At 41.8% G+C, this 17,821-nt stretch overlaps 2 protein-coding genes across 2 annotated transcripts; one reads left to right on the top strand and one right to left on the bottom strand.

Moving 5' to 3' along the window:
* Positions 1-2,422: 2,422 nt before the first annotated feature.
* Positions 2,423-4,745, top strand: LOC132191329 (protein VAPYRIN-like). Its single transcript, XM_059606283.1, has 2 exons — positions 2,423-3,338; positions 4,033-4,745. The coding sequence occupies exons 1-2, from the start codon at positions 2,423-2,425 to the stop codon at positions 4,743-4,745; spliced, it is 1,629 nt and encodes a 542-aa protein (XP_059462266.1).
* Positions 4,746-16,501: 11,756 nt separating this feature from the next.
* LOC132162341 (uncharacterized) lies at positions 16,502-17,497 on the bottom strand. The gene has a single exon (XM_059572584.1). The coding sequence runs from the start codon at positions 17,495-17,497 to the stop codon at positions 16,502-16,504; it is 996 nt and encodes a 331-aa protein (XP_059428567.1).
* Between the last annotated feature and the right edge of the window lie 324 nt (positions 17,498-17,821).

Here is a 17,821-nt window from a genome sequence, read left to right as displayed (position 1 = left end):
TTAAATTTCTTTTTATTATTAATTTTAATTATTTTAGATAAGTGATTATTTAATGTAGTATATCAAAGTAAAAGTTCTAAGTTACCAACTTTTCAAAGCACCTACATTTTAGTCTCTATATTAACTATCCACTTTTAATATTTCATGTAATGTATTCTTTCTTAGATTATTTTTGGGTTAAATACTAAAAACCCCTCTAAGATTTTATTTTTTTTACTTTTTTCTTTTTAGGGTTTGATTTTTATCACATAAGGTATCTGTGGTTTTGATAAAAAAACCAAACTGGTCATTCCGTCTATTGACTATTAGTTGACTTAACGAAAGTTCACATCACTAACACATGGACTAATTAAAATTCGACACCTAGTATAAGTGGCCACGTCATCACTAATGATGTGACCACCTAATTAAATTTAAAAATTAAAAAAAAATGAAAAAAAATTTGGGCTTGGCCATTTGGGGGTAGCCTTTGGCCATGGGGGTGGCCAGGCCACCCCCATTTGGCCGAATGGGTGCCCAAGGGGGTGGCCGAAACCACCCCCTTGGTGCCCAAGGAGGTGCTCGAAACCACCCAGCCAATGGGTACTAGGGGTGGTTCGGCCACCCCCATAAAGCCAAGGGGATAGCCAAAACCACCCCCAGTGGTGGTTTGGGGGTGGTTTCCATGGGGTGGCCGAGCATCCCCCAATACCCACTGGGGGTGGTTTTGGCCACCCCCTTGGGCACCAAGGGGGTGGCTCGGCCACCTCTTTGGCACCTTGAGCCACCCCCATCCAACCAGATGGGGGTGGCCAGGCCACCCCATGGCCAAAGGGGGTGGCTCGGATTGGCCAAGGAGGTGGCCTTTTTTTTTTTTAATTTTTTGAAAAAAAAAAATTAATTAATTTTTTCTTCTAAAAAATAAAAAAATTTAATTAGGTGGCCACGTCATCACTGATGACGTGGCCACTTATGCCAGGGGTCAAATTTTAATTGGTCCATGTGTTGGTGATGTGGACTTTCGTTAAGTCAACTAACGGTGGACAGAATGATTAATTTTTTATCAAAACCATAACTACCTCCTATAATAAAAATCAAACCCTAAGAGAAAAAAAATAAAGAAGTAAAACCCTATGGGAGTTTTTAATATTTAACCCTTGATGTTTTTTCTTTAGTTCATTTTATGCATCAACTGTTGAGTTACATGACTTCTTAGCAATTTGCTAAACAAAGTAGCCGCAGCTAGCCCTTTTCTTTTTTTTCTTTTTTTTTTAAAGCTAAAATAACTAGGTAAATGGAGTTACTTTTTTGTCCATTTTTATTACATTATTTAGTCATAGGGTTTAGTCATAATTAGGGGTGGGCAAAACTCACATAACCCTCCTGCCCACCCTACCCGGTTTACCTCACAAAAAGCATGGATCCGAGTCAAATATTAGGATACCCGCTCGGAGTGGGTAGCATATTTTAAAATTTCTGGGTACCTATCCCGCCTTGCAATAACCCTAACCCTAAAAACCCAAAACCTTAATACCCACAGTAGCCCATCCATCATCTTATTTTTTCTTCACGCCACTTCTTCTTCTTCTTTCTTTCATGATCTTCTTTCCTCTTTCTCTCTCTACTTTGCACCCCTCTCTCTCTCCTCTCATCTGCGGCTCTCTCACTCTTTCTCTCTCTCCTCTCTCTAGGTGATGTAAACCCACCCAAACCCGCACCATCTGCCCTGCTCCTCCCTGCAAAACCCGAAATTTGGCGGATATTGTTCATTATAGTCGAGTTGCAAATCTAATTTTTAATACCCACAACCTCTAGGGCGGGTATCACAATACCCAATACACTGCCCGATCCAACCTGTACCCACTCCTAGTCATAGTAACCTCTAACTAGCCCAATAAAAAGTTAATGTCCATTAGCCTTGATCCTACTTCATTATATCAAAAATCAAAAAGATATGGAGTAACAGATTTTTTTTATTAATAAATGAGTATTAAAATGATGAAGAGTTTATTTATAAAATTATAACGATTTCTCGATAAAATAAAATAAAAAAATTGGTATTCATAACATTTAAAATAATAATAATAATAATAATAATTTGATGTGAGCCTTGGCAGAGCAAAAAGAACAAAGTGGCTTTTTGTAAACTAAATGTTGTACTGGCAATGAAATCGACTTTAACGTACACAACTGTCTTTGGAGTTTTACTTATTAAAATAAAATAAAATAAAAAATAAAAAACTGTCTTTGGAGTTATGCAGTTGAGACGCCGAATAGAACAAGTCATTATTGTTTTCGACACCCCCCACTTGGCAATTTCTCCTCGTCGCCGGCCCTCCTCCTCCCCTTCCCCTTATATTCTCCTTCACTCCCTTTCGTCTTCCCCGATTCGCCATCGTTCCTCCCTTCATGGGTTTTCCCCTCTGAACCTACACAAACACCTATGGACAGGCTTATCAGCTTAGAGCCCTCCAACCTCGTACCTGTCCGCATCGAACACGGCCACAAATGTTCAGGCGAGCTCACCTTGCGCAACGTCATGTACACCATGCCTGTCGCCTTCCGGCTTCAGCCGCTTATCAAGACCCGTTACACTGTCAGGCCACAGTCGGGGATTATATCTCCTCTTGCAACGTTGACTATTGAGATTGTTTATCATCTCCCGCCTGGCTCCAATCTTCCGCACTCGTTCCCGCTCTGCGACGACTCGTTCCTCTTGCACAGTGTGGTGGTTCCAGGAGCCGCGATTAAGGAGCCGTCGTCCATGTTTGACGCCGTCCCAAACGACTGGTTTACGACAAAGAAGAAGCAGGTTTTTATAGACAGCGGCATCAAAATCATGTTCGTCGGCTCGCCGGTTTTGGCTCAGCTTGTGGCTGACGGCTCCATGGATGATATTCGGGACGTTCTTGAGAAGAGTGAGCTCGATTTAAAGGCGGTGGATTCGGTGGACAAGCATGGACAAACGTTGCTTCATTTGGCGATTGCTCAGAGCCGAGCCGATCTTGTGCAGTTGCTTCTAGAATTTGAGCCGGACGTGGAGGCTCAAAACCGTTCTGGGTCGAGCCCGCTTGATGCGGCGATGGCGGCTGGAGAATCCCTGATAGTGGAGCTGTTATTGGCTCATCGGGCTAGTACAGAACGGTCGGAGTCCGCTGCTTTGGGTCCGATTCATCTTGCCGCCGGCGCCGGTCACATCGATGTGTTGAGGCTTCTATTGCTCAAGGGGACAAATGTGGACGCGCTCACGAACGACGGGAACACGGCTTTGCACCTCGCCGTCGAGGAGGGAAGAAGGGACTGCGCCAGGCTTTTGTTGGCAAGCGGTGCAAGGACTGATGTCCGTAACACCGGAGAAGGTGATTACTTATTTCAAAACCTTAAATTTATAAAAAAAAAATTATAACTTTAATTATTTTAGGGGAAATTTTACTTAGAAGTTCTAAATTACCACGTGTTTTTTTATAATATTCTTAAATTTCAATAACTCTCAATTTTATCTCCTAAACTTTTAATCTAATACAATATACTCCTTTATCAATTTTCAGCATTAAATGTACCTTAAACATAACTAAATGACATTTATACTAATAAGTTTTTTATAAAATTTTAAATTTATCCTTATGACTCAATGTTTTTTTTTTATTATTATTATTTAAAAATAAAACAAATGTAAATCAAAGTATTTTGGTATTTCTATCAATTTTCGTTAAAGTTGTGTTGAAAATTGACCGAGTGGGTATTTTTAGGGTTGGGGATAGTCTCCAAAAAATAAAAAATAAAAATGCCTTTAAAAATTAACTTTTGCCCCCTCAAAATTATTTTTTAAAATTTTGTCTTCCTCAAACTAAACATTCTAGTCCCACTCTTGAGTATTTTGCATTAAATTAAGAATTTTTAATATTTGTCCGATCTTCCCGCTCTGTGAAGTTTAACCAAGTTATAAATTTAATTATTTTATTTATATCATTCACGTGAAATATATTTAGAGCTCAAACTCAATATTTTTATTTAAAATAGATAATTCTAACAATTTAATTTATATTTTAACAGCTAACTCGTCGTTGCACATCGCGGCTAGCTTAGGCGACGAGCACATGGTGAAGCTGTTGCTACAAAAGGGAGCCAACAAAGACATCCGAAACCGGGCCGGAAAGACCCCCTACGAAGTGGCGGTGGAGTACGGCCAAAATTGGCTTTTCGACGCGCTGAGGCTCGGAGACAGCCTCTGCGTTGCTTCTCGGAAGGGCGAAGTGAGAACAATCCAAAAGCTGGTCGAGAACGGCGCAGCCATCAACGGGCGAGACCAGCACGAATGGACAGCGCTGCACAGAGCCTCATTCAAAGGAAAAGTAGATGCAGTGCGAGCTCTAATGGAGAAAGGCATTGACATTGACGCTAAAGATGAAGATGGTTACACGGCGTTGCACTGTGCGGTGGAGGCGGGGCAAACTGACGTCCTAGAAATGCTTGTAGAGAAGGGAGCTGACGTGGAAGCGCGAACCAACAAGGGCGTAACTCCGCTGCAAATAGCAGAATCTCTGCACTACATTGGCGTCACAAGAATACTCATCCATGGCGGCGCTACCAAAGATAATATGATAGCGCTTCCCGCACCCGCCAGCGGCGGCAGCCCGATTCCGTTTGGAGACAAAAAGATTGCCGCAAAAGAGGCGGTGGTGGGGGACGTGAAGAAGAAGAAGTCCGGTAGAGCTAGAGCACTTCGGAGTAGCTTTGATCGGTCACTGCCGTTAGCGGTGCTCTAGCAAGTAGAGAATATATGAGGTTTTTCACTTCCGGCCGTCACAATGGATATTTGTTTTTGGCAATATATATATATATATATATATATATTGTTGTTATTATAAGTTATTTAAACAAAAAAAAAAATTAAATGAATTAAGTTGCACATGTATTGATTTGCATCATCCTGCCAATTAAGGAATCTGTTGGTAGCCTTATAAGATGATCGGAGTCCTTGCTCTATATATTTATATGTATCAAAAAAATAAAATCATAATAAATTATTGGAGTGGCGGAGCCACTTGAGGCTTTGGGGTAAAGCTTTAAAAAAAATTTTTGTTTTTTTTGTTACTATTTTCCTACCCAAGTTCCACATAGCACCCCCAAAAAAGATTTTTTTTTTCTCTCCTACTTATGCAAGTTACCACTCGACACCCTAAAAACAATTTTAGTGGCACCCCCAATATCAATTGTCTAGCTCCACCACTGAATTATTGTTGATGATAGTTTTTCGAGGAGTGTGACGTGGCATGGTTTCCAAGGAGTGGCACAATGTCCAACAAGTCATCGGGTTGCAAAAGAAGAAAATAATAGGATAAGAGCTACCGGTGGTGTGCCAGCGGAGAAGTTCTGATGCCTAAGTTAATAAATGATTTGGAAGGAAGAAAGCAATTGAGCAAAGAGAGCTTGAGAAAGAAAGAGTTTGAGGTTTAAGATTGTCATCACCGAAATAGTGAACAGGGGTCTCCCTTTATCGGCATCAGGTAGTAGTTGTCTCCCAGTAATCCTCAGCCCCATGTTCCCGAGGATCTACGTGTGCCATGTTGGCGATGTAGATCATGGATTGTGGGATACTCCACGATCATGAAATCATGGGGTATGTTCGTGGGCAGACCATGCATTGGGCTCGGTCAACTAAGTCTTGGCCTAGGCTTGGTCTTAGCGGGCTTGTACATTGGACTAGCCCAAGAGGCCCGTTGGGCCTTATGTGGCCCATCCATGACCCAACAATCACCCTCGAATTTACTTGTCTGAGTGACAATGAAATTTCATGTTCCTCAGAATGGGTCGGCCTTCGAAATCCTGACCTAGCCTTGGTAAAAAGATTTTCTTGGCTTGATCTTTAGAGATTTGAAATTTTGAATTTCAAATTTTTGGAGGGAATTTTTGTCTTTTGAGCTTCGCAAGTAGTCTGGAGACTGTTGATCTTCCCCGAGCCAATGATCTTTGAGACCATTGGCGTTCCTGAGTAACAGTCAACAGCTCGCATGTTAATTGACACAACGATCTTTGTGTGATTGGAGTTTCGGTGGCCACACGTCAAAGTATCTGTGGCTCGATGAGGCGAGCCTTTAGAGGGCATTTAATGTCTGCATATGTTTTCGAGGTGAACCCTACGGTTTTGCGTACAGCACTGCTGACCCTTCATCTTCGTCATGCCTATATAAGGGTTTCCTCTTCCTTATTCAACCATTTTCATATTTTGGCAAATCGATCACTGTAGAACCCTCCATTTTCATTCCTCCGAGCTTTTCTAGAACCATTTCCCTCTTGCTAGCCTACATCCCAATCACTTTTCTCACTACTACTTCTTGAGAGTAGTATTTTTCAGGGTTTTAGTCAGTCGGATCCCTGCTTGTGAACAGTCTTTTGATTCCGACAGCCCAGTGCTCAAGTATTTAGATTTCCTTCTTCCCTTCATCGAACTGGCGGTTGACCATCTTCGGTTGAGTGTGACCCACTTGTTGATTTCGCGGTGGTTATCCATGCGCTCCTTGCCTACTTGTTCCGAGCCTTCTCTATCTAATGGGTCACAATTATGGGTCAAACTCTGACGGTCTGGGTAATTCGTACTCGGCCTTGTGGAAGGCAGACCTAACCAATGTCGATAAGCCATGAATCAGAAGGACTTGCCTCATTCCTCCCATAGTAGATCTACATTTGACAGTGAGAAGACCAGCGCAGTGGTGCGCGCCAAGGAGGTGTGCCTGTACGAAGATATGTTCTGAGCAGGCTTCAGCTACCCTTCCCTAGGGTAGTTCAGGAGCTGCTGGGTCACCTCAACCTGGCTCCTCATAAAATCGTGCTAAACGCCTAGAGGGTCTTCTTTGCCTGTGTAGTCCTGTGGCCGAAGGTTCTTGGGGATGCACATCCCCTCACTATTCGGGAGTTCTTGAATTTGTATAGGGTCACTAAGAACCCCAACACTCTTCACCTTCCAGGTCCGATAGAGGGTGAAGTTCATATAGCTGGGAAGGACTTTCTCCAGCAATAAAAGATGGAAGAATAAGTTCTTCTTCGCCACCGGAAGCTAGCAGTTCGCTACCTCAGAGGTGGTAGAAGGCCCAAGGGTTCCTCGGGAAACAAGTGTTCCTTCGAAAAAAGGTGAGCAGAAAACAGTTCCTCATATTTTTTTTTTTTTTTTTTTGACAATGATATAACAATATTTCTTAGCAAGAAAAGAGGAACCTAAACTGTCTGAATAAGAGGAGGATCGTGGATAGGATCCAGGCCTCTGCTCGAGCAAAGAAAAATGTCAAATCAATGGACTACAACGTCCTGGCCACCATGGCCAATCTAGAGAAGTACTTGGGGTACCCCCCAGCTGGTGGAATGGGAGGCGCTGCTCAACCAAGGAAGAGGCCAGCTCCTGAGGCTTCGAGGAAGCCAACTGCCAAGGCTTCGAGTACTGCTCAGCCGAGGGGAAAGCCAATTCCCAAAGCTTTGAAGAGGCCCATTGTCGAGGGGAAAGATAAGGCCACCAAGCCTTCTAAGAAGTCAGTTGCTGACAAGGGCAAAAGGAAAGTGGCTGAGCCTCAGGCGGTCAATGACCAAGTCTTTGCTACAAATCCCTTGAGGCTAGCAAACGAGATTGAGGATCCTGAAGTTCCTCCCTTGAAGAGGAGGAAGTCGAAGAAGTCGAATAGGCCCGAGGCTAGCTCGAGGGCAGAAAGGCCTGAGGCTGGCGCAGGGGCCTAAAGGCCTACCCTCTTCATCAATGCTTTCCCCCAAGTCATGGGCGCCTTCAGGAAGACCTTCACTGCGAAGCTGACCTTTTGCTTGGTAGGAGACTTTGAGGCTCTCCTTGGTGGTAGGCCTTCAAGGCCATTGTCAGTGGAGCTGCTGATGGCTCAGCCGATCGTTACTATGCCCATCTCTGCCGTTCCTCTGGAGTTCGAACCTTCGTCAGACTCTAATGAGGAGTCTCCAGTCAACGTAGAGCATATCCTTGAAGGTGCTCAGCTGGCTAGGAGGTTGGACAGCTCGGAAGAGGCAGGCAAGTCTCCAGTCAACACTGCAACTCTAGGAGCGAACAAGTCAAGAACTAACTCGATAAACCCTGAGGCTTCTAATGCTGAGCTAATGGATGCTGAGTCTGCCTCTGATCAGACTCAAGGGCCTAAGGAGAATACGAAGGATATTCATCCGAATGTGGGTGATCCCCTACCTGAGTCTAGAGATAAGTCAGAAGGAGCAGCAATCCCGACTAAAGGTGCGGATAATTCTGCTAAAGAGCAGACCAATGTCTCGGCACCTAGTCAACCCATTGGAACATCTCAACTAGCGGGTGTTGAGGGGAGAGTCACAGGGATTAAGATAATGCTCCAACAACGATTCAGCTCGTCATAACACTCCAGCCGGCGGGTGTTGATTGGTCGGTCTGGGAGCCTCTTGCTCGGCTCGGCAAAGGGTTACTGGGGAACCTTTTCAATGCCTTAATGAGTTTAATCCCCCAGCCACTTTTGCGGGGTGTCAATGCGATGGAACCCAGTAAGGTGATGGAGAACATAATCGTCAACCAGCTGGTGGTAAGTATTTTCAGCTCTCTTTCCTTTCGATTTCATCTCACTAACATTCTACTAATAAAGTGTTTCTTTGCATAGCGTCATGAAGTCCATATGCCTCTACTACGATTTCAAAAAATTTCTTCAGCAATCAGCTTCGCAAACCGAGGATTCATAAAATAAGCTTTAGGAGTCCGAGGCGGAGACTGCTCGGTTACATGAGGTCTTGGCTCAACAGGACAATGAGCTACTTATCGCAGCTCAATAGTAATCACTCCTGAAGAGTAAGGCTGAGGAGGACGCTTCCCAGATTGCTGAAGCAAACTCTAGGATCCAAGATTTGGAAGCTGAGCTTAGGGCATCCAAGGCAAGATATGGTCTGCTCCAAGAATATTATTCAATCCTTGAGGAAGCACTTAGGCAAGTCGAAGAGAAGTGCACCAAAGATAGTTGATGTCTATGTGGCACTTGAGAAAGCACGGCAAGAAGCCTCAGTACAATGTTCGAGAGCCAAGGTTGCGGAGTCAAGGGTATTGACCTTCAAGGGGAAGTTTGTCTGGGCAAAGCAACAGGTGCGCCATTATAAGGAGAAGGCTAAACTTTTTCAAACAGCTTTCGTATGCTTCCTGGACCCAAGACCTAGGCTGAGACTGAGGCTTTATTGTAGGTTTTGAGACCTTCCGGGCCTGGACCTATGACCCTTCCATCCTGATCGACCTTGACATTGTTGATCTCTAAGATTGTCCTTCCATTGATGAGGCCATTACAGAAGTTGTTTGCCTCGGCCAAGAGTTAATGCCGGATGCTCGGGGATAAGAGAGTTCGGCTTCAACCCTTTTAATGACTCCAAGGAGAATGTACACTCGAGTGGTGCTGACACTCCAAAGTCACAGGATTTGTCAGATAGTGCCGACACTCTTGAGGCTAAGGATACTGATACCCCTAAGGCAAAAGATTTGTAACTTTATAAAATATTAACGAAAAGGATCTTTTTGCCCAAATTATGGGTTTGTTTGTTTTTCTTTTCTCTTTCTGCAATCTTAAAAATAAACCTAAGTTTAATTTTTGTGAATGCTTGGCCAAGTGCTAGTTTGGCAGAATGCTTGGCCATATGCTTGGCCTTGGGAAAGCACATTCACGGTTGTATTTCTCCAAGGTAGTTTAGCCTTTGAATGAGCCTTCTTTAGAGGCTTTTCATTCTTAAAATGGGCTAAGTTCAGAAAGCGCCTTTACGGCTACATTTCTTGAATGTTTGCCTCGGGAAAGCGCCTTTGAACAATCCTTCTTCAGAGGCTTTATGTTCTCGACTATATTTCTCGAGGTAGTTTAACCATCAAACAATCCTACTTCAAAGGCTTTATGTTCTTAATGGGTTAAGTTCAGAAAGCGTCTTTACTGCTATATTTCATGAACGTCGTCCTCGAGAAAGCGCCTTTACGGCTATGTTTCACCGAGGTGTTTTAGCCTTAGAATTAACTTTCGTGGAGGTTTTAAATTCTTATATTGGGCTGAGATTGGAAAGTGCCTTTACGGCTTTATTTCGTAAACGTTATCACCATTGCGGCTATATTTCCCGAGAATTGATTTTTAGCAAAGTGCCTTGTCAGCTTGATTACCAAAGCATTGTTTGACACTGTAATTTTTGAAAATTCGTATTGATAAAGTACTTTTACAATGGAAATTCATAAGAGTGAATCTTCTTAATGGAATTACAATGACTAAACAAAATACTTCTAAAGGTGTTCAGCATTCCATGGGCTCAGGAGTAGTTTGCCCTCGGAATCCTCGAGGTTATACGCTCCCGCTCTTCGACATCCGATTACCTTGTCAGGTCCTTCCCAATTTGGAATTAGCTTCCCATCGGCTGGGTCCTTGGTGGCGATGGTGACTTTTTCACAGGACCAAGTCTCCCAGCTTGAAGCTTTGGTGCTTGATCTTCTGATTGAAGTATCGAGCTACTCTCTCCTGGTATGCTGCGATGACTACTTGGGCCTGGTCCCGTTTCTCCTCCAACAAGTCGAGGTGTAGCTTGAGGCCTTCATCATTGGTCTCTGGCCGAAAGGTCTCCATGTGGAAGCTTCCTGATCCAACCTCGGTTGGATGACTACTTCAGTCCCAAAGGCTAGAGTGTAAGGAGTCTCTTTGGTTGGCGTCCTCTTCGTAGTTCGGTACACCCAAAGAACTTCAGCCCAGTCTCCCTTGCGCTCACCCAACTTCTTCTACAAAATTTTGAAGATGGTCTTGTTGGTGGCTTCTACTTCCCCATTCACTTGGAGATGTCCCGGGGATGAGAAATAGTTTCAAATATGGAGCTTTGCACACCATTCTCGAAATGAATCGCAATCAAATTGCTTTCAGTTGTCCGTGACAAATGCCTGTGAAATGCCATATCGACAAATGGCATTCTTTCAGAGGAACCGCTCCATGAATTTGGTTGTGATGTCACTAGGACCTCCACTTCTTCCCATTTGGTAAAGTAATCCACAGCTACCACCGTGAACCAAACACCCCCAATTCCTCGGGGTAACGATCCTACTATATCCAACCCCATTGCGAGAAAGGCCAGGGTGAAGAAATTGAACTTAGCTCCTCAAGGGGTTGCTTCGAAACATTGGTGAAGTACTGGCAATTGTCGCAATTCTTGATCATTTTCATCGAATCCCGACTCATGTTCAATTAGTAGAACCCTGCTCTGATAGCTTTGTGTGCTAGTACCCTTGCTCCTGCGTGACTAGGGGTGTAAACAAGCCGAGCTTGGGCGAGCTTGGGCTGTCCGGGCTCGGCTCTTTTATTTTTGGCTCATGCTCGAGTCGAGCCTGACTTCGCTACTCGAGCTCGAGCTCAACTTTTTTTCTTTTTTTTTTTTTTTTTTTTGTAATTTAAGTGCATTAGAGTTTTTTCTTTAAATTCAAAATCTTAACATAAAAAAATAAATCAAACAAACAAATTGACACTAATTTGGTAAACCATACAATTATGTTTCCTCTGGGTCTGGCAGATTAATCTCCACCTCACAATCATCCATATTGTATATAATCAACTAACAGAAATACAAAATCAATTAAAATGCTAAAGAACATTGAACCAACATAATTATGTTCCCTCCAGCAGATTAATCTCCACCTTACAATCATCTATACAGAATCAATTAAAATACTAAACAACATTGAACAAACATAACAGATTAATCTCAACCTTACAATTAAAACTAACAGAATCAACTAAAATGGTAAAGAACATTAAACAAACATAACATATTAATCTCCACCTCACAATTCCATACATAATCAACTAACAGAATCAACTAAAACGCAACATTGAACAATAACAATTATTTTCCCTCTTGCAGATCAATCTCCACCTCACAATCATCCGTATCCTCCACCTAACATAACAAATGCAAAGTAATTAGTTCAAGTACAAGATATTAAGAAATTGAAAATAATAAAAATAATTTAGGAAAAATTGAAACTTACCGAACCACCCCTTTTTAGCCCATACATTGATCTCACCCAATCAACCCCACATAATAATTTAATTGCAACTCAATTAATAGAGCTCCAAACAAATCAATCTAAGAACCCATTTATAAAATCAGAATACCAAAATCAGCAATAATATACTAAAATCAAAATCAACAGCCATGTATCCCAACAAAATCAGCAATCTAAGAACCCAAAATCAGAATACCAAAATCAACAATCTAAGAACCAAAATCAGCAATATACGAACCCAAAATCAGCAATCTAAGAACCCAAAATCACAATACCAAAATCAGCAACATAAGAACCCAAAATCAGCAATCTAAGAACCCAAAATTAGCAATATAAGAACCCAAAATCAGCAATCTAAGAACCCAAAATCAGAATACCAAAATCAAATCAAATTCAAGAGAGACCAAAATCAAATTCAAAATCAAGCTACTAACTTAGCTTGCTTAGCTTGCACCGAGAAAACCAGAGAGACAGATGATGTGAGCGATTTGAATCTAGAAAACCAAACAAAAGAAAAGACATCGTGAGGAATGAAAACCGTGAGAGCCTTTGAATCTAAACAAAAGAAAACCAAACAGTTCACTTAGAGGCGAGGCAAACTGTGAGAGGCGAGCGACGTGGCACTAGGAGAGCGTCTTTGTGAGAAAGAGACTGAGCGTCTGTGTGAGAAAAAGGCGGCGAGAGGTGAGGTGAGAGGCGAGAGGCGAGACTCTAAGAGAGCATCTGTGTGAGAAAGGGACGGCGAGAGGCTAGGAGACCACGAGGAGAGTGTCTGTGTGAGAAAGAGACGACAATTAGGGTTAGGTTTTTCTTCTTAGAGATTAATTTATAGTGTGCACCTGGAATTAATCCTATGTGTGCATTTGATGGTGAGACTGGTTCCTTTGATTAAATCCAACATCCAAGATTAAATTCAATAAAAAATTCAAAATTCAAAATTTAGGAATTAGGAATAAAAATTGTGTTATTTAGCATTATTTAGGGTCAGTTTGATATTTCAATTTTAATATTTGCGATTTAAAAATTTTGTTTTTTCAATTGCATTTTTTTTCTTCTTATTTTAGATTAAGTGTTTTTTAAATGATAATATGAAACGCTTTATGCCACACTCACACGCACTAATAGTCTACCATTATATATTCATATTACATATAGTATTATTTAGTTAATATATTAAAATGTTAATGCTTAACACGAGTCAAGTATATAATGTCAATATTAATATATATTGTATCTTATATGTAAACATTTATATACTTATACAGCTATATGATTGTATCATTATCTAATTTATATGGGTAATGGGTCAATGTTAATTGTTATAACTTATATACTTATAATATATGATCTCATTGTCATGATTCACAATCTATGATTTAAATTCAAATTGTTAAGTTTTTACTTGCCGTAAATTGTGATTATAATGTATAAATTATAAGAAATACATTAGTTACTTAATTATTAATTATTTAATCCCATAGTAATACTCAAACTGTAAGTAATAAATTCCTCATGATCTAATGGTCATACACTCATACTTAAATTTTATAATCATATTATCTCACAATTAATATTAATATTATCTTAGATCTAAGATCATGTGATATATCATATATGTTTTATAAGAATAAAGTATCTAACTATAATGTATTGATTAAATAACACAATAACTTATGCAAATATACCATATGATTATATAATGATTAATGATTATGTGATATACCGTATACGATTCCAATTTTCAAAGTATAAACTATCTAATGATAATATTTTTATTAAATGACACAATAACTTGTACAGTTGTACCATATGATTATATTATATGATAAAATGATTAATGATAATATTATATATTTCTTATTATTTACATATCATATGGTTGAATATTTCTTATATGTGTTTATATTAATATATACATATATATAATATATATACACACATATGCATAAATAACAAAAAACAAATGTATATTTTCCCTTCCCTAGTTTCCCTTATTTGAATAAAAAAAAAAAAAAAAAAAACCAAAGGTATATAATATATTTGTTATTATTGAGTAAATGAGTAATGTTGACTATATGTTGTTATTTGTTACTTACTAAAAAATATACGAGCCTTATACGAGCTTACTCACGAGCTTAGTCGAGTCGAACCAAGCTTGCTTCATTTAATATTTGAGCCAGGATTTGTGTTCACGAAACGCTTCATTTAGTCGAGCACGAGCCGGGTTCAAGCTTGCTCGCGAGACACTTCACTCACTTAACAGCCCTATGCGTGACTGTCGCAGACTCTTTCATGAATCTCTTGGAGGATGTAATCTCCTTCCTCCTTGGAGACACACTTGAGAAGAGGTAACATGAAACCCTATTTGTAAAGAGTCCCATTTACCCCAACTGTCTAGGAGTAGAGAAGAGAGCACCTTCAACCGGCAAAGCACTTATTTCATGCTCTTCCTACTTGGCCAAGATGTGTTAAACGGAACCTTCTTAAAAAATGTCTCTAAAGGTGGATAATGGGACTACTGGTCTACTGCTTTGACTTTTTCTTTTTCCAACTACTGTGACGAAAGAAAGCAAATAAACTCAGCTTCTTGCAGGTCCCAAAAAGCGGGTAATTTTTGTCTTCTCGTCAAGTAAAGCCTCACTTTTTCAGCGAAGACCAGAACCGATTCAATCAATGCGACTTCGTACCACCAGTCAAAAAGTAAGGAATATTCTGAGGCGGGCAAGGAAGGAAGAGGCAGGATATGTCTAGAATGTAGAAAGAGAATCTTCTCATTCAGAAAATGCCCCTTTAGCCCACTCTCTTTTTACATAGCCAACTAGTTGGTGTACTCTCCCTCGACACTGACCCGATAGAAGTCAAGCCCTTTGTCTCAAAAAGAATGGTCTCGATCTTCTTCTTTCTTAGCATTATTGTAAACCATTTGATCCTAGTCGTCTTGCGTGGAAGGAGCCAGATTTCAGCCTTAGTCCTCAGTTGGACTGCTTTCTTCTTGTCAGTGGGAAGGGTACCCTTCTCCAAGTACTCTACTAGCTCTTCTACCCACTTGGGCATCACCTGTATCGCCAAAACCGCTATCTCCCCGGTTATGGCAGGCTAGAGTAGAATTGTGCTGGCTCTTCGGTTTCTTCCACACCGTCGTCTATTGCCGACCCCATCCGAGCCAAATGATCCGCCCTTTCATTCTCTTCCCTTGGGATATTGATGATGCAGAATTTTTTGAAAATTCCGCATTTTTTGTACTTTGAATAAGTACAGCTTCATCTTATCTCCCTTGGCTTCGAATTCTCCTCAAATCCGTCTGACAATCACTTGATAGTCACTTTGTACTTCAATGAATTTTGCTCCCATCTCCCAAGCCAAGCTAAGTCTAGCTAGGACCACTTCATACTCGACTTTGTTGTTGGTAGTCTTGAACTCCAATCTCAAGAAACTACGCAACTCCTCTCCATCTACTTCGATCAGCACTACTCCGGCTCCACCTTTCTTCTTTGTGGATGACCCATCTACGTAGATCACCCATGTTTCGTCCCTCTGTTTCTAGCAAATTGGAGAATTCTGCCAAAAAGTTTGCGAGTACATGGTATTTGATGGCATTCCAAGGGATGAACTCAATGTCGAACTCCCCGAGTTCGATTGCCCAATTCGCTAGTCTTGCCGGACAGATCTAGCTTCCGAAGAACCTTCTTTAGTGGATACTCGGTTAGCATCTTGATTGTATGAGCGTGGAAGTATGGCCGAAGCTTCCTTGATGCAATGGTCAAGGAGAAGGCTAGCTTCTCCATTTTCACATATCTTTCCTCGGCTCCCCTCAATGCTCAGCTGATGAAGTATACCGGCTTCTGGACGCCTTCTTCTTCTTGGATTAGGGCTGCACTAACCGCAGTTGGAGATACGGCTAGGTATAAATACAACACTTCTCCAAGAATGGTTTGACTACAGAGGTGGGCTAGCCAGGTACATCTTCAGTTGCTCGAAGGCTTGCTCGCACTCCTCAGACCACTCAAATGCCTTTCTCAAAATCTTGAAGAAAGTGAGGCACTTGTCAGTTGACTGAGAAATGAACCTATTCAGCGCTACAATCCTTCCCGTCAGTTGCTGAAGCTGCTTCGTATTCTTCAGGGGTTGCATGTCCAGGACTGCTTGGATCTTCTCAGGGTTGGCTTTGATTCCTCGGTTGGACACCATTTAGCCGAGGAATTTCCCTGAGGATACTCCAAATGCGCACTTCGCGGGATTCACCATCATCCAATATTACCTCAACGTCTTGAACGTTTCTTGCAAATCATGTGTGTGGCCTAGTGGTAACACACTCTTGACGAGCATGTCATCGACATAGACCTCCATATTTTTTCTAATCTGTCCTTAGAACAACTTGTTCACTAGCCTCTGATAGGTGGCACCTGCATTTTTCATACCGAATGGCATGACTTTGTAGCAATACAAGCCTCGGTCCGTGATGAATGTAGTCCTATCTCGGTTAGATGGATGCATGTAAATCTAGTTGTAACCAAAAAATGCATCCATGAAGCTGAGTAGCCCATATCCAACTATTGAATCCACTAACGCATAAATTCGCAGTAGTGGAAAGCTGTTCTTCGGGCATGCCTTATTGAGGTCGGTGAAGTCTACGCACATTCTCCATTTCCCATTAGACTTTTTGACCAATACTACATTGGCCAACCAATAAGGATAGTAGACTTCTTCAATAAACTGAGCCTTAAGCAGCTTCTCCACCTCCTCGGCAATGGCCATATTTCGCTCGGGAGTGAACTTCCTTCTCTTCTGTTTCATCGGCTTCATCACTGGATCCACATTCAGCTGGTGGACAATTTCCTCAGGGCTAATTCTAGGCATGTCTTCGTGTGTCCATGTGAACACCTCCACATTTTCCCGAAGAAAGCCAATGAGGCCTTCTCGAACTTTTGGGGTTAGTTGTGAGCCGATCTTCACAACTTTGCCTTCCCCCACAGCAACATCTACCAGCTCCTCAACTGGCTCACCCTCTTTTCTACTACCCACATTATTGATCGTTAGGGGTGCAGATCCCGAAGGCATCTTCAGTGAAGTGTTGTTGCACTTCCTTGCTGCAACCTGGTCACCTTTGACCTCCCCGACTCCTTCATTTGTTGGGAACTTCATCTTCAGGTGGTACGTTGAAGTTGCAGCTTTCAATTTATTCAATGATGGCCGACCAATGATTGCGTTGTAGGCAGATGGTCGGTCAACGACCAGAAAGTCCACCATGATTGTCGATTGCTTAGGGGCTATTCCCGATATAATAGGAAGAGAGATGAGCCCCATAGGCTGGACTTGCTCTCCTGCAAATCCAACTAGTGGTGAGCCAAATGGCTTGATCCTTTCCCGATCAATCTCCATTTGTTTGAAAACTGGCCAATACAGGATATTAGCCAAGCTTCCATTATCCACAAAAATCTGGTGAATGGCGTGGTTAGCCACTGTCACCATCACTACCAATGCGTCATCGTGGGGCATTGTTCCCCATCCGCATCTTCTTTCAAAAACGACAGAATCATCGGATCCTTCTTTTGGGCCTTTGAGGGCCTTTCAAGAAGGAGAACTTCACTTTCCTTGTGTGAGCCTTCCACGCAAAGTTGGACTCACCTCCACCAGCTATTCCTCCGTAAATTGTATGGATTTCACTGATCACATCTTGATTTTGAGGATGTTAGTGGTCGTTCTAATCTATCCTCGGCTCATCGCATCTTCTTCGTTTGTCCCGTCCTCTTTCAGATCTTCATGGTTGGCTTCTATCTGCAGAGGCTTCTGAGGATTTCTACTCCTCTCCCTCTCGTCGAC

This window comes from Corylus avellana, chromosome 10, assembly GCF_965113065.1.
Source record: "Corylus avellana chromosome 10, dhCorAvel1.hap1.2, whole genome shotgun sequence".
NCBI lineage: Eukaryota > Viridiplantae > Streptophyta > Magnoliopsida > Fagales > Betulaceae > Corylus > Corylus avellana.
This window is presented reverse-complemented; position numbering and strand designations above follow the sequence as displayed.